Consider the following 23,896-nt stretch of genomic DNA (forward strand, 5'->3'; position numbering starts at 1 on the left):
TGGAGGTCATATCCACCTGCCTGATCAAAGGAGGGCGTTGTGGGAGAGTGGGTGGTAACGCTTCGCGGCTTCATAACTTCATACTATCACAAAAATATGGTACCTGTTAGGGTTGTCTATTGGATCACCTAGGTTTAGATCTAGTCGGATAGAACACTTTGGATAGATGAACAACAATGGATGAATAAACAAGAGGGAGTGAGAGGGTTTAGGGATGTGACCAGTCGTTGTTGAGGAGGAGGAAGTCCGGCCGGCCATCGTCGTTGTCGTCACGTGCTTGACGTGGACGGCGGCGACGGTGTGCTCGGTGCCGATGGCGGTGATGCGGTTGCGGCAGCGACGGTGTCGACGACGAGGAGTGGCGCGGCAGTGGACTTCCCGTCACTGGCTGCGCCCCCTCGATCGGTTAGGGTTTGTGGGGTGGAGCGGCGGCGGCGACGAACCTTGTGTCTTGTGCCATCCCGTCCTCCACCCCTCTTTATATGGCACAGTGTGACGGGGGCCCACCGTCCATTGGGCTGGGCGCCCCCGATCAGGGCGCAGGTCAAGGTCCCCTTGAGCCGTTGGGCTCAAGGGGAGGGAGATCTATCTAACATTCTCCCCCTTGATCTCACTATTTCTTTTAGCTTTTTCTATTCCATCACAGATTTACATATAGAGCATGTTTCATCGTCACGGTTAATTACCGATGGATTCGACAGCCACTATACACATCTCTCCTCAGAAACATTAACTTTTGGGCCCTATAGTCCAGGATTCATAAGGCTTCCCTTAAACCCATGCATGCTACATGTTCCTTGAACATGTTGGGAGGTAGGCCTTTCATGAGCGGATCCGCGAGCATTCTTTCTGTTCTAATGTGCTCGAGACTGATTGTTTGATCCCGGAATTTGTCTTTCACAACATAGTATTTTATGTCAATATGTTTGGCAGCACCACTTGACTGATTGTTGTGAGAATACATTATTGTGGGTTCTCTATTGCAGTATAACTTTAGTGGTTTCTCAATACTGTCAACCACCTTTAAAACCGGGTATGAACTTCTTTAGCCAGTTCACCTGCCCCGTTGCCTCATAGCATGCTATAAACTCAGTATACATAGTAGACCCTGCAGTGATGATCTGTTTTGAGCTTTTCCATGAAATAGCTCCTACTGCTAGGGTGAACATGTATCCCGATGTTGACTCTGTATTATCTTTTGCAAAGTCAGAATCTTAATACCCCACTATTTGGAGCGATTCTGATTTTCTGTAAGACAGCATGAGGCATTTTGTTCCTTGCAAATGACGCAAGACTTTCTATACCAATTCCAGTGCTCTAGGCCTGGATTACTTTGAAATCTGCCAAGTAACCCGGTAACAAATGCCAAGTCAGGTCGTCTGCACACTTGCGCGTACTGTAGGCTTCCTACAGCTGACGCATTTGGCTTTGTTTTTATTTCATTGAGCTCATACTGATTTCTAGGACATTGCGATGCCCCATACTTTTCGCCTTTCACTATAGGAGCAGGTGTAGCACTGCATCTGTACACGTTGAATTTCTTCAACACCTTTTCTATATATGCCTTTTGAGAAAATCCCAATGCATACTTCGTTCTATCTCGGTGAATCTCTATGCCCAAAACATATGAAGTCTCACCGAGGTCTTTTATGTCAAAGTTTGAGGACAAGAATTTCTTTGTTTCCTGCAGTAGATTGACATCACTACTAGCCAGTAGAATGTCATCTACATATAGAATTAGGAAAATGAATCTCCCATTTTTAACTTTGAATCAATACAGTTGTCCTCGATATTCTCTTGAAAACCCAAATTTCTTTATTGTTCCATCAAACTTCAAGTAGCACTGTCTCAAAGCTTTGCTTTAATCCATAAATGGATCTCTTTAGACGGCATCCCATATTTTCATTTCCTTTCATGACGAAACCTTTCGGTTGTGCCATGTATACTTTTTTCTTCAAATCACCATTAAGAAATTCCGTTTTTACATCCATCTGATGTAATTCCAAATCATAAGGTGCCACTAGTGCCATTATAATCATGAAGGAATCTTTACAAGAGACTGGAGAAAAGTCTCATTGTAATCAATCCCTTCTTTTTGCGTGAAGCCTTTTGCCACAAGTCGCGCTTTAAACTTTTCTATATTCCCTCTGGAGTCATATTTGGTTTTGTAGACCCATTTACAGCCTACTATTTTGGCTCCTTTAGGAATTTCTTCTAAATCCCAGACATCATTTAATTTCATTGATTTCATTTCATCTTTCATGGCTTCCAACCATTCAGATGAGCGATCGCTTCTCATGGCCTCTTCATATGAGGTGGGATCATCCTCCATATGCTACTCTTCCAGGCCTTCTAGGGGCCTCCTATTCTGGCACATTATATGTTTGAAGCTGGTGCAGCTCCTCCTTTGATGTGGCAATAATTTCTGTTGAATCTTGTAGAACAGGTTCCTCACTTTCATTCATTGTTGCCACAGGAGAGATAACAACATGTGTTGGTACCGCAACGTCATGCATTGCAAGCAAAACATCAGCAGGTAAAGAGAAGAAAGGTTCCTGAGTCGACGGAGCGGGTACAGACACCCGCCTCTCCTCAAGATCAATTTCTTGAACTACCGAGCTCCCCTAATCATTTCGTCTTCCAAGAAGACGGCATGTTTCGTTTCTACAAACTTTGCACAACTGTTTGGATAGTAGAAATGATAACCCTTTGATCTTTCAGAATAGCCAATAAAATGGCAGCTTACTGTTTTGGGATCCAATTTCCCAAGATTTGGGTTAAATACTTTATCCTTTGCAAGACTCCCCCACACACAGAGGATCCATAGCTCATACGGTGTTTTGGGCACCGATGCATTCTATGCATTGTTCTAAAACTGAGAACTCCAATGGAGGAAGAATTACAATCTTAACCAGTCTCTCAATTCTCCCCCTCGAAATATGGCCTAAACGACAGTGCCAAAATTTCTTTTCTTTTGTCAAGGAGGACACAACATTCACATTCTCAGAAAGAGATAACAAATAAAGCTGATCTTGCAACACAGCAAGACCAATACATGCATTATTATACCATAGTTCACATTTGCCATTTCCAAAATGGCAATCATATCTACCAAAATCCAATTTGGATACACTTATTAAGTTTCTTTGCAAAGAAGAGACATAAAAACATCTCAAAGTAAAAGTGTGAAGCCATTCGCGAGCTCTAGGCGAAGATCTCCAACAGCTTCAACTTTTGCTTCAACTCCATTGGCAACTCTAATGGATCTTTTGCTTCTTTGCATAGTCCTCAATGAACGGAATCCCTTTAAACAATTACACACATGAATAGTTGCTCCAGAATCAATCCACCATGTGGATCTAGAATAACCAATCATAATGAGATTCATTTACAAATGTAATAATGTTCTCACCTTTCTTTGCCATGATCACTGTCAGGAAGTCAGGACGAACTTTCTTGCAATGCCCTGTCTTCTTGCAGTGGAGACACTGAACCTGTCTTAACTGTGAATTGTTGTTGCTGAGGCAGATGCTGAGGCTGTTTAGCTTTTGAGGAGGGTGACTTCTGGCTCTTTTCCTTGTTATCTTTAACAAGGTTAATGGAGCCACCATTGGTCTCTTTGAGTCTTTCCTCCTCTTGCACACAATTAGAGATGAGCTCTTCAAGATTCCATTTCTCTGAACTTATTTTGTAGTAAAGTTGTCAAAGCTCTTTGGCAATGAAGATATAACCAGATGGACCAGAAAATCATCTGAGATGCCCAAATCCTTTTGCTTCAACTTGGAAGCTATGTTGCTCATCCTAAGAATGTGGTCTTTTACACCACCTCCATGGTACCTCTCTGTCACAAGCTGCTTTATCACCTGTGTCACATAAAACTTTGAAGAACCAGTAAACTGGCTCTTTATACTTTCGAGGTACATAGAGACGGTGTCATACTCTAGGATTGAGCCCAATATGGTTGGCTCAATCGTGTTCTTTACAGCAGTCAAACAGTTCTTGTTGGCTAAGGACCATTTCGCATGCTCAATGTCATACGACAAGATGAGGGAAACATTGTCCCTCTCTCTCTTTTGCCATTCAGCATCTGACTCATTTTCACCTCTGAAAAGTTCAACAGGTTCTATAGGACATGGGGTAGTCAACACCCAGTCCACCTCTCCCAAGATAAAAGCAAGGTCAAGTTCTCTTTTCCATTCTTCGTAGTTATCTCCTTTCAGGGTTGGAATATCTTTAATGTACCCCATCAAGGAGTAGCCACATGAGATAATCATGTATTGTGAGAACAAAATTAACATTAAAAATATTATGTGTTAAGTCTACATCACCGTTGGGCAGAAAATAGACATAACACATAGAGCCATAACTATAACATTGCAATTATCAACGTTGGTCAGAAAATTACAACATCATAGCACATAATTAATGTTCCTAAAATCAAATTCTCCCGTTGGTTCAAAATTTAATTTTAGAAACACTAATTTTCATCAATTTCATCTATTTGCAGCGGAAGATCTATATACAATTCATATGAACAGTAACAAAACTCTGTTATTTACTCTCTGTGAAAATTCTCCCGTTGGTTCAAATTTAAACAGAGGTAAAACATGTAAAAACAATTCAAAATTCTATTGTAATTTGCATGAAAATATACAAAATACATGTTCAGAAGCATTTCTCACATTTATCTGTTATCTAAACAATTTTCACGTTGGTTCAAATTGCTTAGAAATAAACACATTTAATAACTATAATTGTAAATGCTTCTGAAACAGGGACTTAAAATGAACTTCCTTTCTTTTGATTCGGCCCCGAGGGACCTAAAATGAACTTTTTCGGCCTTTGCTGGTCGGCCCACGGCCACCTTGCGCGCGGGCGGGCGCCCCCTCCCCCTTCCCCAGGCCGCAACCTGGGCCTGGGCCAGGAAAGTGGCTCGCCGTGCGCTCCCACATGGGCTGATTTCGGTCTGGCCGCCGTCGGCCGTCCGATCGCTAGGGTTTTGATCGGACGGCCGAGCGGGGAGATCGGGAGAGCAAAACACGAGCCCCCAGCCGCCGGCCGAACCCTAGCCACTCTTCTCTTCTTTCGGCCGAAAACCCTAGCCATGGCGCGGCGGCAGCACGGCCCGGCGGCACGACGGCACGGCGGCGCCGTCGCACTCCCCCTCGCCGGTGCGCGCACTCACTCGAGAGTGAGTGCGCCGCCGTCGAGCGGCTGTGCCGCGGCGCCCCCTCCTTTCTCTCTTTCAGCGCCGGCGTGAGGACGTCCGGCAGCGGTTGACTTTCGCGCGCGTCGGCGACAGCCGGCGGTGGCGGTGAGTCTCTTTTCTCTTCTCCCCCACCGTCTCACCCCTCCACCGAGTGAAGTGAGGAGACCGACGGCCGAAGGAGATGGCGGCGCCGCCGCGGGCCCCCAGCCGGCGCGCGCGTGCACCCGCGGGTGCATGCGCTGCCATCGAGGAGCTCCTTGGCGGTGCCCTTTGCCCTCCCCACCTTCCCCCTTTGCCGGCGTCGACGACGGTCGGCGACGAGGTAAGGTTCTAGGGTTAGGGTTTTTCTTTTCGATCCGTTGGATCGTTTACTTTTCTTTGCTTTTCTTCTTTGGATTTCTTTCTTCTCTGTGGATGTCTATCCCCGAACCAATCTAAACGCTAGGATTGCTCTGATACCATTGTTAGGGTTGTCTATTGGATCACCTAGGTTTAGATCTAGTCGGGTAGAACACTTTGGATAGATGAACAACAATGGATGAATAAACAAGAGGGAGTGAGAGGGTTTAGGGATGTGACCAGTCGTTGTTGAGGAGGAGGAAGTCCGGCCGGCCATCGTCGTTGTCGTCACGCGCTTGACGTGGACGGCGGCGACGGTGTGCTCGGTGCCGATGGCGGTGATACGGTTGCGGCAGCGACGGTGTCGACGACGAGGCGTGGCGCGGCGGTGGACTTCCCGTCACTAGCTGTGCCCCCTCGATCGGTTAGGGTTTGTGGGGTAGAGCAGCGGCGGTGACGAACCTTGTGTCTTGTGTCGTCCCGTCCTCCACCCCTCTTTATATGGCACAGTGTGACGGGGGCCCACCAGCCATTGGGCTGGGCGCCCCCGATCAGGGCGCAGGTCAAGGTCCCCTTGAGCCGTTGGGCTCAAGGGGAGGGAGATCTATCTAACAGTACCATGTTAGGTAGTTTTTCTGAAAGCCATTCTATAAACCTATTGATCTTTTTCTACCTCCACAGGATGAAAAGATATACACCTTAAAGCAACTATAGGTGTTGGTTATAGAGAATAACGGACACCAATAGTGATACCGGTTTTTTAAAAATCCGACACCAATAATAAATTAAAGGTGCCACTTTTTCTTAGAAACCGACAGCTCAGAGAAAATTGAGCAGGCGAACCGAGTCTACCTCGAGTTTTTTTTATTCCTCAAATCGAAGTCACATTTGCCCTTAACAACTCTTGTCTGCTCTCTTGAACTCCTCCCTCAGCCACAATCATGACGTGTGCCATTCCTCTCCTCTTCTCCACCGCCACAGCGTGTGCGCCTCTCCTCCTCTTAGCCGCGGCCCTGTGCGCCCCTACTCTTCTCCGCTGCATCCAACGCCTCCATCTCCAGGATGGCGGATTCATTGCCACGAGCTGGGGAGCAGCTCGATTTGGCTTCCACGAGCTTGGAGGCGGCCAGCTCGACCACGAACTTGAGGGTGCCCTCCTCCACTTTCCTCTTCGACATCGTAGCCTCTCCATCGCTCCCTTGGCCTCCACCTCGCCATGGATCACTGGCTACGGCAAACTCGGGGCAGGATCAGGCCGTGAGGTCGAGGGCGACCCGATTTATGCGGCTGCTGGGGGACCACCACGATGATGGCGGAGGCACCGACAGCCATATCCACATGCCACGATGATGAAGGTGGCCATCACCAGTGTCGCGGCTCCCTCCCAGGCCCTAGCAAGAGGGTTTTGGATTCCTTTGTTAATTTATTGGTTTCCCCCAATCTTCCTGGTTTATATTGGTTTTCCCTTCGATGTTGTGGTGGATAGCTAGTTCTTGGGTTGTAGATGATCATTTGTGATTCATTATGTGATTTTGATGTTGAGAAACAATTTGTGATTGATTGCGAACTATTTGAGAAATTGGGCTCGGACGGACTGAACGAGGTTTCAGCGTTGCTCAATGCATCGACTCGATATGAACCGATGTATTGGTTTGATATGAAGCGATGCATCGAGCCAGCTATTTTTTTTTATTCCTAGAACTAAAAGGTCCTACTCAAAAGTACCGCTTACGGGGTGCTGGTTGGAAAATCTGGCACGTATGGCCAGTTCCCAGTCAGCACCGACTATCAATTTCTCTGTAGTAGTGTTTGGTGTAAAGTTTATTGTGAACTGTCTTTCAACACCCAAACTAAATCTGCTTGCTGATTATTCTAGAATGCACATCACTATCGAAAGTAAGTGAACTTTTTTTACATCCAAGCCAAGCAAAAGGTTTGGAAAATATCAAAATTCCAACGTACGGCTGCTGTTTTTGCATGCAAACCGAAAGTGACCTGTCATGCGTGTGGTTAATTTGCAACAAAGAGAGAAACGGAAGATCGAGAGTTCCTGGGCTTACGAAAGCGTTCGCGTGGCGCGAGGGGTTTGCCTCAGCTAGGGAGACATATTAGCTAGGCTCCCGTACGTCCCTTGCCCCCCACGCGCTCCACATTGTGAAGCAGCCTGCCTCCCGCAGCTAGTGAGCGCGGAGGAAGGACGTACGTTGCATTGACGATGGGATCAGTGGCCGGCGCCAGTAGTGGTGCGGGAGCTAGCTAGGAGAGGGTGAAGAGTGAAGACGAAGCTCGACGATGGGATCAGCCGCTTGCCTCCGGTGCGCTGCTGCAAGCGGAACGTCGGCCACCTAAAGGTTTTTTTTTTCCTTTTTTTTTCTTTTCTCACGCCCAATATCTCCAAATTATTAAAAAATAATAAATCACAAATCACATATCACACATCATAGATCGTTCACACGTCTCAACATCCCAAATTATCTACAGCAACAACCCAATATATCAACATCCCAAATCATCCACTACAACAAATCACAGATCATTTACACATCATTCTCAAATCACGGATCAAATCAACAAACAATTATTCACATTATTCACACAATGAGAAGGAAAAAAGAAAAAAAAGAAAAACTATAGTTAAATTCTATACATTGCATTTATATACATGGTAGGGATTGCTATAGTTAAATTCTATTTATGTGGATCCCATTGATAGATCACTTTTGCCCTAAGCTTCATTGGGTTCAGTACTCCACTGGTTAAGGGCAAGTTTTACAGTGGATGTGAATGCCACATCTAATTTAAGTCATGTCATATTCTCATTAATTAAGAGGTAACAAGTACAACATATCACAGCTAATACTCAAACCCCAATATTAGTTTACTCTCACGTTATCTTATACTTTTTTTAGAGATTGTGTGGAGGTTGCCCCTTGCATATATAAGGGATAGCTCATTCTCTCTCTCGTAACTTCTCTCCTCCACCTCATCATATAATCCTATGTGGTAAATTTAGGAGCAACATGTAAGGGCTTGTATAGTAAGTTGCCTTGGAGGTTGTACTGTTGGAGCCTTCTCTGTTCTCTCTCTGTATGTGTTTTATTGGAGTATTTGTCAGTTTATGTGTGCGTGGGCCATTAATTTACACTTGCATGTCAGCATGTAGAAAGATAGATCGATCGCCTAGAGACCAAAACGGGAGAGGAGGAAGCCAACATGGAGAAGGCCAGCTGCCTGGAGGAAGCCTTGCTGCTCCCGGAGAGTTGCAAGGAGGAGGAGATCACAGCGAGCGATGAGGTGAAGCGGCAGCTGCGGCTGGCCGGGCCGCTCATCGCCGGCAGCCTGCTGCAGAACCTGATCCAGATGATCTCCGTGATGTTCGTCGGCCACCTCGGCGAGCTCCCCCTCGCCGGCGCCTCCATGGCCAGCTCCTTCGCCGCCGTCACCGGCTTCAGCCTCCTGGTACGTGTAACACTCTTTTGTGCAATGGCTCAATTTTGCAGTGTTAGTTTGTCATCCATGCATTGCCCAGACAAAGATTTTTGTACTATTTGATTTCTTTTGTTACAGTTCTGTACTTGATTTTTTTTATTACAATGGTTCTTGGTATTAATTCATAGATGTTGTGTTTTCCTGATATTTTTTTAACGGTTTTTTTTTTTGAACGGTGTGTTTTCCTGATATTGAGTTATTAAGCGATGATTTTTTTTTTACTTAAAGAGAAACCGAGAGGAGATGCTGAGAGATATTATGTTTTTTATTATTTAGGCGATGAGATTTTTTTTAGAAGATTGTACTTGACTTTTTTGTTACAGTTCTTGGAATTAATTAATTAATTACTAGATGATGTGTTTTCCTGATATTGAGTTATTAAGCAATGAGATTTTTTTTAAGGTACTTAAAAGAGAGACTGAGAGATATTATGCTTTTTTTTAATTATATATATTTAAGCGAGGAAATTTTTTTGGTACTTACATATATAGATGCCGAGAGGAGATACTGAGAGATATTGTGCTTTTAACTATTGTACTTTTTTTGCTACCTTCTTAGTATTATATATCAGAAAGTAACACAAATTACATGAAAAAATGTGGTATTTCTCAGTAGATAACTAAAATTGCTCGTGAAGTAATATATTTACATATCAAGAAGTGCCAAATATTAACATTGTCTTTCAGTAAAATAAAAAGTTAACAATGTCAAATATCTCTACCGTACCCTGTTAAGAAAAAAATAATTCTATTCGACAGAAGGATTAATTAAACAGAAGCGTTTATATGTGTTTAGTTGTATTATAACTTTTACGGTGGTAGGGGTAATTTATTTGTATAATGGTAAAAATAGGCTGGCATATCCTGCTTTTAGGGCCATGTGGTACGTACCTACTGTCGCGTTAGATCTTTTCCTAGCAATCACACCAAAGGAATAAACAATTTTTCTTACAGTACACTGTATTTCTCTCCGTCAACATCAGAGATTATCATACTGTATTCCATGTGTTAGGTTCCTGAACCTTTTTTTCTTAATACTCTCATTAAGGAATAAACAATTGCATGATACAAAACCAAAGGCTATGCCTGACCACGTTCAAGCAATATCCTCAAATCAAGATCTTGAGTTCTTGACCGTGCTGCATACATACGTGGTACTATATTTACTATTGGTTTAGGCACACAATTACATGCCAATCTACCATACTAGCAGTGTGGATTTTAGTAGTTTTATCTGTAATCAATAGGCACCAGTTATACTCCCTCCGTACAAAAAAAAAACCAAACTAGCTAGGACGGGATGTGACCACTCCTAGTATAACGAATCTGGACAATCGTTCGTTGTTCTAGGACAAAGGGAGTAGATTCTAAAATGAAGTAGTGTTTGGATGCTAGGACATGGAAGAAAGAGACGGGGACGTCCTAAACAAGTGCTGGACAGGGAGGAAAGACGCTTGGACAGGGAGGAAAGACTACTTCCTAGTGTTTGGTTGGTGGGGGTGAGATCGAGATGGACTCGTCCTACCAAGGGGAAAGTTCCTAGCTCCTCCTAGGTTTAGGACGATGACATCGTTCAGAGAAATTTGCTAGAAACTGTACAACTAATTAATGACAAGGAACAGGAGAGTAACAACGATGAATTTAGTTTTGATCAGTGATATTTAGCACGTTTTTATGGTTAATTAGTTAATACTCCCTCCCTCTATTCACAATTGATCATCAGATTACCAAAACAAAAATATTCATGTTTGATTGTCGTGTAAAGTCAAGAGCCAACAGATTTCCTTTTTATGCATGCGTGGATTGGAGTATATTAATTAGTGTAAGGTTTATATGTGCATATATGTGATAATTAGTATTGTAATTGTTGTTCATATGGTTGATCACCACATGACTAAATAATACTAATACTAACAAGAAATTAAGTGCGTGTAATTTAGTTAACTAAGAGCATCATCGAGAGCGTCTCTAAATTTTGCTCTCCACTTGCCCATTTGGCTAGATAGCCAAAAAAAAAATTCTCTTCATATTTTCTGGTGCTCCAACAACCTTTTTGCCCTCCTCTTCTCCTTCTTGCTCTCTTGTTTTCTTTTTGTCTCTCGCCACAACTCAACACCATTGACCATGGCGGCGGGCATAGAGGAGGAGCATTCCGGAGCTTGATGGTAGGGCGTAGGCAATGAGTTAGTACAAATGGCTCATCGAGATCTAGATCGAGGTTGCACACTGGCCCCGTCGACCTCAGCTTTGCCTGCCTACTAGAGTTACCTCCAGCTAGCAGTGGTGCTCTAAATATAGTGTGGTCATGTGGACGCCTATGGAGCTTGGTGCACATATAGAGCTGCTCCTTGCCGGTGTCACCAAGATCAAGTCGACAATTCAATATATTGGGGAAGGGAGGAGGACAACAGTCCTTGGCGAATGGATGAATGTTTGGATCGGGGTGTCGATGAGAAAGAGGAGCGAGGGATGAAAGTACCTTGGTCAGTGCCAGATGAAGCCATGGAGGGGCATAGCTCCGCCATGCTGGAGACACCGTGCAAGTGTGTATGCGGGAGGCGAGCGGGAGAGAAGCTAGATGGGAAAAGATCATGGGAGAAAGAGAGAGGGTTGGTCCAATTTTTGGCCATCCGTAATAGGCTAACCAGATTTTGCACCCTGGGAGTTGCTTTGGCCTGCCGAATGTCTTGGCCATCCGGATAGCATTTCTCCTTGTGTCTTGGAGGGTATTTTTTCCAGCGTTTGGCAAATTTTGGCATACATAGAGCCCAGTAGTAACTCTTTTGGAGTTGCTTTGAGATTATAACCATTCAACCAAATAGTTGGATGGAACTATTCTAGTACAACCTATCTATCAAAAATAGGCTAGTCCCATTCCTCCGTCCAAACACATCCTGATTACCAATTTTATATAAGGACAGTTTCCTAAGCTAAGGGGCGGACCCATGCCACGGGCCACCCAGGCTGTGGCCCTGGGCTTGGAGGTGGAGGCCCATTGAAGCTATTCCAATCGGAATAAGTTTATTTGAGATCCCTTAACTTTACACTCAATCCGAATTTTGCCCTTGAACCCAAAAACTAATACAACCGGTCCCTAAACTGTCAAAATTGGTGCAAACGTGGTCCCTCAGCGGTTTGGAAGGCAGTTTTGGTTGACGTGGCGCCTACAAGGTTGATTTGACTAGGTTTTCATCCCACGTGGCATTGACGTGGCTTTTACGTGGCAATTCGAATCGGAAAAATAATTCAAACCATGGGCCCACATGTCAGCTACACGTACAAAATAATTAAAAAAGGTGAGGCCCACATGGGTCCCCATGTCATCCTCACTCCTCACTCATAGACAAAGCAGGCAGAGCAACGGCAGGCGAAGAGGCGGCGCACGAAGCAGGCAAGCGGAGCGGCGATGGACAGGGCAGGCAGGTGGGGCTCAACAGCGGGTGAAGTAGCGGCGGACCACCACCTCCTCTCCCCTGTTCTCTCTCTCCCCTTACACAGGAGAAGAAACGATGGGAGAGGCAGCGATGGGGTGCAAAGGAGATTCGGGCAGCACGGATGGAGCCTGTGGAGAGAGGTCAATGGCGGGAGCACCTCTAAGGGTGAGTGGAGCGACATGTCACTGGGGAGCAGCAGCGAAGAGAAGGAGGACGATGACGAGGAGGGGTAGGAGGGTACAGATGCCGCGAGGATGGAGGTGGAGTTGGCGGGGAAGAGTATCAGGACGAGCGCCTAGATGGGCTTGATGATGCCGACGAGCACGATGTGTGTGATTTGGGATAGGAAAGTTGAAGATGACGAGCAGGAGCGGGTCGAGGAGGCGGTCGAAGTGGTCGTCTCCGCCGCCAGCGGTGGAGGAGGAGAGCTAGTAGTGATCTTCGCTGGCGTCACACCGCTAGCGGCGGGAGCCCGTCGGATCTTTGCCCATCGCCGGCGAGGCGGACCGGATCTGGATGAGGAAAGACGTGGCATCGACAGCAAGGTGGCAGCCGCACAAGTGGAGACGCGGGGACGCCGCCGGCAAGGTGTTGACAGAAAATACGAGGCCTGGGAGATCTGCTTAACTCCAGTGCAGGTCCAAAGCTCGCCTTCGAGTGTGCTAGCGTGCCAGTTGATTTGATCCTGTAACCAACAAGAAGTAGAAGCAAAGAAATCGCGGTTAAATCTATAAATGATAGCCGATCGGCAAAGAGCCGATGACATATCATTTATCTTTGAGCCGATGTCATATGTGTATCGATCGGCAATCTTGAATAAGTAAGAAAGAACTAAATCTACTCGATCGGCTGTAGATATTAACGATATATGCTCCTTATATCGATATATACTTAAATCAAGTGATTGGGATAGATCGGTCGCCATGCCGAGACAGTATAAATCACTTAGACCGAAATATATATATTAATAACAAGACTATATATGTTTACAGCATAGCCGATCAGATAGATCTAGCATGTATCGGCTAATACTCCGATACTACTTTATATCAGGATATTAAAACAGGTATAGAATATCAAGCAAAAGCCTAATATATTCAAATACAGCAATATCTTGGCATAAAGGGCAGATTTAACATGTCAATAAAGCATATAGAGCAAATATAGTTAAATCAGATAAGATCGGCTGAAACTCCGATGCTACCCTAATCGGCAACCAGAAGACAGGCTAGAGGTTGATATTCTAAGCACGACTTAATAGATCAAACTTAACTGATGCAGCATTAAGTATAAAAAGAAGAACAATATCTAGACAATCAAACCACTGGAAGTTTCATAAAGTGGTAAATATCTTATATAATTTAGGTCAACGTCGCTATTCAACCCGAAAGCAAGAACTCGTCGAAACAAAACTAAAGTAAAAGGGTGGCGATGCGCCGAGATTGTATTGAACATGTGTTAAAAGTTACATAGGGCTCGGGTCTATTTATACCCGAGAATTACAAGATATGTCCATAACGGACACGACTACTATCTCTAACAAACTCTAAGATACTATAAGTCTTTGCGGCAGACTTTTGCCCAATCATATCTCTAAGGAAATTATATAAAACATCCTAATTAATAGATACAATTGCCTCCTCAGGACTCTATCCATGTACGGCAATCACCTTGAAGCACCTCAATCCAACCCGACATCACACATCAAGTTGTATTGCTAGGATCGGCTACATCGGCTTACCTAATCCGACTCAGACTCGGCCGATCTTATCATAGCCGATCCGGACTCCAGCCGATCTCTGCTCTGTTTCCGAACTCGATCTCCGCCTCCGACTTCGCTTCAATCTAATCTTCTTTCCCAATGCCGATATTACCAAATTTGGTTGTTAACACATGCCCCCCAAGTCCGGAACAATTGGTAATGTTTCGGATTTGCTGTAAATCGACTCCGAGCAAGTTTCGCACTTTGTCGTTTTCCGACCGTTATTGCCGTGCTTTAAATACTAACCGTCACCCTCGAGAAATCTCACACCGTGACTTCCGTTTTCACCGCTCAAGCGAAACTTTATCCTCTCTCTCTCTCCGGCGATTCCTCCGACGCAAAAGCGACTCCCGGGCGACTTCATCTCCTGCGAGACCTCCGCCTGCAGCGATGTCGTCTTCCACCAATCCATCTGATGCGCCATCAGCCAAGTATGCTGAGGTAAGTCCCCATCGGCTAGATCCCCTTTCTTAGCAGCAGATCGATTTTCTCCTATCTTACATCGCTCTCTTTCTCTCAGTTGTCTTGGATTTGTAGCATCTCTCCAACCAAGTCACGATTCCCAGCCTTTCGCACAAAAACCACTATTTTCTCGGCCCAATCGGCAATCTCGACCCCACTGATTTCATCATTGGTGAAACCAACCGGATCCCCTTCAGGCTAGCCAACCCTAACCTGGGTCACTGGAAGAATACCTTTAAGTCTTGGCCATCTCTCGAAAAATCCACACCTGATAAGAGCTGGACCACCTGGTACCAACGCGTATCGGCTAGTAAGAAAGTTCACTGGGATGAGACTGGAATCGGCCAAGCACTTGCTCTCACCATAGCCAATTCTGCTAAGGATGAACCTCTGATGGCTACCGCCACCTACTTCTGGTCGAATACCATCAATGCTTTCTTATTCAACCAAGGGCCGATGACTCCAACTTTAATCGACATCACCATGATTACTAGATTAGATGTGACTTCATTGGCTAACCCCATGAGTATGAACACCAAGAACCAATTTGACTTCAAGATCAAAAGCATAGGTGGCTGGTCTGGCTAAGTGGCGGCATATATGGGCCAAGGATCCGTTACCCCTCGAGAGCATGTAGCTTTCTTGCTCATGTGGCTGGAAAAGTTCCTCTTCTGTGGATCCAGCTGTGGCCCTACAACCAACTGGCAGTTTGTAGCCGAAGCCCTAGAATCAAAGAAAGAATTCCCTTTGGGAAAAATCCTTCTCGGCTATATGTATCAAATGTTGAACAATGCATCGGCTAAAATAGCCGTCGGCTCAGTAGTTGGAGCAGGTGGACCATGGTGGCTGCTGCAAACTTGGTTAAACCTGATAGTCATGAAGGTTGTCAATCGGCCCTCTGTAACAGAAGCTGAATTCCCACTGCCAGAGCCGATTGCGGAAGATGACGGAGAAGAGCGCACCCATCGCAGATGCATGTCATATGGAGAATATGCATCCACACCAACTGATGCTGGAGCAAAGCTGTCGGCCGAGCTGCTCAAGGACTGGTTCTGCAGCTTCTACGAAGGTTTTAAGAAAGATGCACGAATCTGGTTTCCTTATGAAGACTCAGCAGACCTTGAACTTCCATTAGACTTTAGATTTGAAGATATTAATCATGAGAAATTCCAAAAATCCAAAGAAGTTCTTATAGCCGCAATCAGCCCATGCATCCTTCCTGTCGGCATTCATCAAGGGAGAAACATCCAAGTCTCCTACGAGTTCTATTACCCAATGAGCTCGGCCCAACTTGGATTGGGTCAACTTCCAATCGGCTTATTTTTTGCTGACAAGATTCAGTGCCGAGGACAAATCACATCCACTCTAATGATGGATCGGCTACTCAACCTACCAGGACCTCCTCTGGGCAGCATTGAAAATATCGAGTTGGCAGGATTTAGAAGCAAAAATTTTGACAGATGGTGGAGTGAATGGAAGCTGCATCTATTTCATCAATCGGCTACGATGTATATGACAGATCTATTCCCTAACGTCATACCCCAGGTAAACTTTGTCATTACTAGATTGCATAATCAGTTAGCTGATTCATTACTTGACCAATCTTTTGCTCCCTTTTTGCAGACAACAGTATCCTCCCCTCCTCATCAAAATAACAATGGCAAGAATATTGAATATGCTTCAGGCCTAATTCCAAATGGAGGTGGACTATCTCCCCCTGTTATCGGCTACCATGCCCCCAAGACTTCAACTCTCCTTCACGGCCTAACCAGGGAACCAGCCGATGCAGGCAAGAAAGGGAAAACCAGATCATCGGCAGATTTAACATGTCAATAAAGCATATAGAGCAAATATAGTTAAATCAGATAAGATCGGCTGAAACTCCGATGCTACCCTAATTGGCAACCAGAAGGCAGGCTAGAGGTTGATATTCTAAGCACGACTTAATAGATCAAACTTAACTGGTGCAGCATTAAGTATGAAAAGAAGAACAATATCTAGACAATCAAACCACTGGAAGTTTCATAAAGTGGTAAATATCTTATATAATTTAGGTCAACGTCGCTATTTAACCTGGTCGGCTGCCTTCTACCGATAGATGTTAGCCGATTGTAGATTAGATAGCGGTATTGCCAGAGATTATGTAAGATATATGATAGCTCGGCGAATTATATAAACGAGATCAGACTATCATAAAGATGGAAGCACTAATCCCGAAAACATAAGTCGTCATAACAAGTTTTACCTCTTATTGAAGATCGAAACTAATGCAGCTCAACCCGAAAGCAAGAACTCATCGAAACAAAACTAAAGTAAAGGGGTGGCGATGCGCCGAGATTGTATTGAACATGTGTTAAAAGTTACATAGGGCTCGGGTCTATTTATACCCAAGAATTACAAGATATGTCCATAACGGACACGACTACTATCTCTAACAAACTCTAAGATACTATAAGTCTTTACGGCATACTTTTGTCCAGTCATATCTCTAAGGAAATTACATAAAACATCCTAATTAATAGATACAATTGCCTCCTCAGGACTCTATCCTTGTGCGGCAATCACCTTGAAGCACCTCAATCCAACCCGACATCACACATCAAGTTTTATTGCTAGGATCTGCTACATCGGCTTACCTAGTCCGACTCAGACTCAGCCGATCTTATCGTAGCCGATCCGGACTCCAGTCGATCCCTGCTCTGTTTCCGAACTCGATCTCCACCTCTGACTTCGCTTCAATCTAATCTTCTTTCCCAATGCCGATATTTACCAAATTTGGTTGTTAACACAAGGATGGGGCTCCTGCCTTCCCTAGCGCTGGTAGCCCTGCCGGCCTACCCGCCTACCCGCCTTGCCCTCTGCACGCGCTCGCCAGTGTGGGGAGAGGAGAGAGCGCCGGTGGAGAGAACACAGAGGTTGGGACTTGGGAGGATAAGGTAAAGGAAGTGGGACCCACTGACATGTGGGTCTCACTATTTTTGTTTGACTGACATATAAGCCCCACATATTCTTTAAAATGTTTTGGTTTTCAATTTTGCTTTTTTTTTATCAAACTACCACGTAAGCACCACGTCAATGCCCTGTAGGACAAAGATCTAGTCAAACGATCTACGCAAGTGTCAAATAAAACCGAGGTCAAATACCAGTTAATGTTGGAACGATCTACACCAGTTAATGTTGTCAACTAAAACCGGGGTCAAATACTACCAAGGACCTTGTTTGCACTGGTTTTGTAAGTTGGAGGATGCATTGTATCCGGTTTTCTAGGCTGAGGACGAAAATCAGACTGGGCGACAAATTAAGGAACCTTAAGTGAACTTATTCCAATCTAATTTCACCATGTATTTGATGTCTGGGCTAAAATCGTTATGGGCTGGCCCAGGTCCTGACTAAAGTCTAGGTCCACCCCTGCTTTTTGAGTAAGCTACATGCTGCTAAGTGCTAACAAACAAAAATTGGACAGCTAATGTTTTTTTTTTCTTTTATCATCGACATACTGTTGCCCACAATGATCTCGTTCTTATATATGGGAATTAATCCTGATCCCAGACATGTTTTCATGTACAGAAAATGGATGAACTTCGATGGACATGTTTTATATATGACAGAAAATTCAATTTTGCAATTCCACAGAACTCCATCCCAACTGTAAATATAATTCAGTTTTGAGTTTTCCTTTGCCAAAACTTTTCCTGATTACAAACAACATTAACTGGTGGCAAAATGCAACAGATTAGTGAATCTTTTACGGCCATTTCACCTGTTAATTGTTACTTCACCTTTTACCCCCATTTCAGCTGGGCTTGGCGAGCGCGTTGGACACCCTGTGCGGCCAGGCGTTCGGCGCGCGGCAGTACCATCTCCTGGGCGTCTACAAGCAGCGCGCCATGCTGCTGCTCACCGCCGTCAGCGTCCCGCTCGCCGTGGCCTGGTACTACACCGGCGACATCCTCCTCCTGTTCGGGCAGGACGCCGACATCGCGGCGGAGGCCGGCGCGTACGCCCGGTGGATGATCCCGGCGCTGTTCGCCTACGGCCCGCTGCAGTGCCACGTCCGGTTCCTGCAGACGCAGAACATGGTGGTCCCGGTCATGGCGGCCGCCGGCGCGGCGGCGCTGTGCCACCTGGGCGTGTGCTGGGCGCTGGTCCACGCCGCCGGGATGGGCAGCCGTGGCGCCGCCCTCGGCAACGCCGTGTCGTACTGGATCAACGTGGGCGTACTGGCGGTGTACGTGAGGGTGTCGAGGTCGTGCAAGAAGACGTGGACGGGGTTCTCCATGGAGGCCTTCCGTGACCCGCTAAGCTTCTTCAGGCTCGCCATCCCTTCCGCTCTCATGGTCTGGTCAGTCATCAGTGAGACTTAATCGAGCTTAATTACAGTCTCTGATCGATTAATTAAGCTCATTTATGCTTTGAATAAGTGATGATGATATATATTGGATTTGCAAATGAAAATGCAGCTTGGAATGGTGGTCATTTGAGCTCCTCGTGCTCCTGTCCGGCCTTCTTCCGAACCCCAAGCTGGAAACATCCGTCCTATCCATCACGTAATGATCAGTCAGAACACATCTGAATTTTCAATATAGTTTCAGGTTCCTGAATTCGCTTAGCTGAATAACCATATGTACTTAATACATTGTGTTTTCTGACAGCCTCAACACTGCAAACTGCCTGTTCATGATCCCCTTCGGCCTCGGCGCTGCCATAAGGTGAAAAACAAATTAAAAGCTCAACCAAAATCTCCAATATCTGTACAAATCCAGTGCAGAAGCCGGAGAAAAAAAAAGTACAATTCTCTGGCTGATTTTGGTTTTTTGTGTAGCACGCGTGTGTCGAACGAGCTCGGCGCGGGCCGTCCACGGGCCGCCCGACTCGCGGTGCGCGTGGTGACGTTGTTGGCGACGCTGGAAGGGTTGGGCATGGCGCTGGTGCTGGCGTGCGTGCGCTACGTGTGGGGCCACGCCTACAGCAACGAGGAGGAGGTGGTCGCGTACGTTGCCAAGATGATGCTGGTTCTTGCCGTCTCCAACTTCCTGGACGGGATTCAGTGTGTTCTCTCAGGTACGCGTTAATTATCATTCAAATAGTTGTGAATATAGATGGCCAAATGTGTCACCCGGCACGGCACTGCACGGCATGGCCTGGGCATGACTAGGGCATGTTGGGTCGGCACAGCTCAACATACTCTTTGTGTCGTGTCGTGTCGTGTCAGCCCACAGAAATGCAATAAGGCGCGGGCCGTGCCGTGCTGGCCCAAAAGCAAAGCCAGCCCATCATGCTTGTTTTGGAATAAGTCCATTGTGACTCCTTGCTCTCTTTGGGCGTTTCAAATAAGTCCATTTTGTGTCCCTTATTTTTTTGGGCCGTGCCTTATACAACTAGGGCCCATTGGTCGGGTTGTGCCGTAGCGTCGAGTTGCGGACCTTTTGGCCAACTGTAACCCCGCCACCTTTTGAACCATTGTCATGACTCATACGTGCAATGATGTTTCCCTTTTCTTCTCTTTCCTACATCACCAAACTACTTACATATCAACGAAGAGAATCATTTAATAAACATCATTATACATGCCTAAAACAATGCAACAAATTAAGATTGGGAAATGTTCCTTTGGATGTGTAGGTGTGGCGAGAGGCTGCGGGTGGCAGAAGATCGGCGCATGCATCAACCTCGGCGCGTTCTACGTCGTCGGCGTCCCGGCAGCCTACCTCGCGGCCTTCGTCCTGCGCGCCGGCGGGTTGGTACGTGCTGCGGCTGCCGCTTCGATCACTTCTCAAATTTTCATTTCAGATCTTGTCTCCTTTGATCATGTGACCAACTGTTGCTGTGGCGATCGACCCAAATTGATTCTTGAGCACACTTGATCAACAGGGCCTCTGGATGGGAATCATCTGCGGCGTCGCGGTGCAAACCCTGCTGTTCCTGGCCATCACATCACGCACAGACTGGCAAAAGGAGGTATATATATCGATATAAGCGTATTCAGGAATTTCGATTCTTGTTCATTTGAAGTTTAGTTTCGTTTCGCTTCCGTGTGATAATTTGGATATGTTTTATGTATGTGTAGGCGAAAATGGCCAAGGATAGGGTTTTCAGCTCATCTCTTCCGACCGATCTCGCGACGTGAGAGGTTGCACTTCAGTCAGGAGTGTTGTCTGAAAGCAAGCAAACTGAGTGTGGTTTCAGAGTTAGCGTGGCGCAGTGTGTGAACCATTTGGAAGCGAGAAGAAGCGGAAGCCGGAAAAAGGTTTGTGGGAGGAGGTGATTTTGGCTCGGATGAGAGTAGCGGTGGACATAGATCGCTATATTGGACATTTCAAAAGGAGTTTATACTAACAAAAAATATATGGCTCTTGAGTCTTGATTAGGTGGATTTTATCATCATAATCATAGTTTAAAGAGAAAAATCATTACGTGTCTTTGAATTTTCGTTTAATTTTTCAGTTTTGCTAGAAATTTGTCGTCAAATTTTTTTCTTAATATTTGTCGATTTTTCTAACGGTGCAGCGCGCCGTTCGTACGTGATATCCTCGTTGGTGGCAGCGGTTCGGGACATGCATGTACGTGATACATACGTACGTACAGGGAAGCAGTGCATGTATGTGACCAAGTGATGTCTTGCACGTATCTTTTTCTGTTTTTACTATACAACAAAAGCGATTAAATGTTAACTCTACTTAGATACGGATGAGAGAAATCCCGTGACCTCGACTAAGCACGAGAAGCGTACAGTTACATGCAAGTTACAATGTAATGTAATTACATATAATTATAATTATACTGTACTCATATTTGGAAACTAAAATATAAAATTACAGTCATATATAACTAAAATTATATTTGTAAGTTCAGTTGATATGACATGTAAGTGTAGTGTAATTACATTATAGTTACACTATAATTACACTACTGTAACTATAGTGTAATTATACTGTAACTTTTAATAGATGAGTTGGTGATATTTTTTTTGCGAAGTAAAGATCTAATAAATAAAATATATGCAATATATATAATTAATATATTTTGATACATGTATAGACTCTTCTAATCAAGTGATCAAATGAGCCTAATCCAACTATCTAAAATCTGTGTGATTTGGACCCAAAAATCTGTCGCGTGATGGATAGCTAGTCCCTAATTTTTTATCTCTAAATTTTCTCATTACTTACATGTCCGAGGTATAGATGGCCAAAAGGCCCGAGGCCCGATGGCCCGGCCCACGGCACGGTATTTTGGCCCGGCCCAAGCACGGCACGGCCCGACGGGGTCGGGCCTAGACTACGTCCCATCATGCCGTGCCGGCCCGGCCTGACCATCGGGCCGTGCCTGGCCCCTCCACCGGCACGTTGGGCCGGGCCGGCACGGCACGATGGGCCATAGGCTAGGCCCGATACATAAACAATAGGGAGTAAAAATAAACATATTATATGCCACTATCGAAAAAATAGAGATGTAAAATAGACTTATTTTAGCTATATATATGTCAGCCCAAAGATGAGGGAAGGAAAATAGACTTATTTTAGCTGTATAGGTCACAGCCCAAAGAAGAGAGAGAGGGAAAATAGACTTATTTTAAAAAAAAGGCACGATGGGCCACCTGTACCTTCGGGCTGGTCCGGTACAGCCCGGCTACTTGTGGGCCGTGCCTGGGCGGGAGGCGCAGCCCATGGGCCGGCACGGCCCGTGCTGGCCCGATGGCTGGTGGGTCGTGCCTCGCCGTGCCTGTGCCGGGCCATGCCGGCCGGGCCTTTTGGCCATCTATAGTCCCAGGTTTCCTTTTTTTAAAAAAAAAATTCGTCCCTTCATGCCCACTGCTGGGTTAGCTTATCATCGAAGGGGATTATCACAAAAACACAGGTAAGGGAGACATAAGCAATCGAAGAAAATCTCTGAGACACAAAGAATTTTCTCAAATTATAGCAAAATAAAAAAAAACAATGAACTTAAAGGGCTACAAGTTTTATACTAACATCAAATTAAAAGAATCTTTACCGGTTGACGAAACCATTAGGATAGTCAAGTGTGGGACTATAGTTGTGTAATCTTACTCGGTTCTCACCATATGTATGTTTCATAAGCAACTTCAGCTCTTCCTAAGCCTATCCTTTGATTTTAAATATATGAGATGAAAATTCTACCCTTCCTAGGCAGTTTCACCCAAAGGAAAAATACTTCCTCAACGGATAAATGTTCTTCTTACCTATTGGACACATGATGATCTACGAGAATTATCTTTAACCCCAAAACCAGCTCAAAAGCGCTTTTCAATTATCATAACCAGTGCAAATCAGATCCCTCGATCTTGTCATACTCCTATGTGTTGTCCAAGTAGCATGTTGACTAAGTCTTTGTGTCTTTGTGGCACTTGCAATAGAAAAAGAAGGGCAGAACCCACTAAGGCCCACATGTCAGGGGAGAAGTATAGGCTGCTGTCTTCTTCCTACACCATCCCCTCTCTCCTCTCTTACCCATCTCCATCGCCTGCAGGGTGGTTCCGGCAGTGCGGCCCTATCATCGACCAGGGGTAATAGGTAGCCCAACCCTACGAGCCATCGAAGGAAGAGAGAGGGGAGAGGTAGAGAGAGATGGGGAAAGAGGATATAGTGGATGCTAGAAGAAGAAGCCGGTAGCATAGCCTCTGTCATGTGGGTTTCACTTTTTTCCTTACCGTAAGTGCCACGTGGATGTCACTCACGATGAAATCACTGTCTAAACCACTGATTAGATTTGATTTACACTGGTTTTCATAGTTGAGAGATGCTTTATACCACCTTTTGATGTTTCGTTTTGGCCTATCTTTTAACCGATGTTTTTTACTTTGGACCGGGTAATCTTATCTTTATAGCACTTTGGAACATTTCTAACTCTTTTACTCATCTACATCTAACTTGTCATATGTAAAAAAAAAGTACTACGTACCACTGTAGAAGTTCATTGATGAGTAGAAACCGACATACGCGAAATCGTTCGTATGCTTGAGCAGAGAGTCATGGTGGTTCAAAGTGCTATAAAGGTAATATTAATTACCCGATCCAAAGTAAAACATCGGTTAAAAGACGATACAAAGTGAAACTTTAACGATAAAATGTGCCCTCAAGTAAAATTTACTCTTTATTTTGTAATTGAAGTGGACCTTTTCCGACACTCGCAGTGGCGACGCATCGTTTTGGGCAGTCCTGAGGGTGTTCGTGGTCAGATATTG

At 45.1% G+C, this 23,896-nt stretch overlaps 1 protein-coding gene and 1 pseudogene across 1 annotated transcript; one reads left to right on the forward strand and one right to left on the reverse strand.

Moving 5' to 3' along the window:
* Nucleotides 1–3,441: 3,441 nt before the first annotated feature.
* On the reverse strand, nt 3,442–4,373 carry LOC136356877 (uncharacterized; annotated as a pseudogene).
* A 3,391-nt stretch (nt 4,374–7,764) lies between these two features.
* Nucleotides 7,765–21,101, forward strand: LOC4341096 (protein DETOXIFICATION 16). Its single transcript, XM_026026569.2, has 9 exons — nt 7,765–7,899; nt 8,705–9,007; nt 18,492–19,036; nt 19,155–19,241; nt 19,347–19,403; nt 19,517–19,755; nt 20,317–20,435; nt 20,566–20,652; nt 20,762–21,101. Exons 2-9 carry the CDS (start codon nt 8,762–8,764, stop codon nt 20,819–20,821), a joined length of 1,440 nt encoding a protein of 479 aa, XP_025882354.1. The 5' UTR covers nt 7,765–7,899; nt 8,705–8,761; the 3' UTR covers nt 20,822–21,101.
* The last annotated feature ends 2,795 nt before the right edge of the window (nt 21,102–23,896 follow it).

The sequence above is a fragment of the Oryza sativa genome, chromosome 6 (genome assembly GCF_034140825.1).
Source record: "Oryza sativa Japonica Group chromosome 6, ASM3414082v1".
Lineage (NCBI taxonomy): Eukaryota > Viridiplantae > Streptophyta > Magnoliopsida > Poales > Poaceae > Oryza > Oryza sativa.

Excerpts from the sequence above, each read along its gene's own strand:
- LOC4341096 (XM_026026569.2), top strand. The coding sequence starts at position 8,762 with ATGGAGAAGGCCAGCTGCCTGGAGGAAGCCTTGCTGCTCCCGGAGAGT. Across the intron at positions 19,242-19,346 it reads ACATCCGTCCTATCCATCAC|CCTCAACACTGCAAACTGCC; the intron begins GTAATGATCAGT and ends GTTTTCTGACAG. Across the intron at positions 19,404-19,516 it reads GGCCTCGGCGCTGCCATAAG|CACGCGTGTGTCGAACGAGC; the intron begins GTGAAAAACAAA and ends TTTTTTGTGTAG.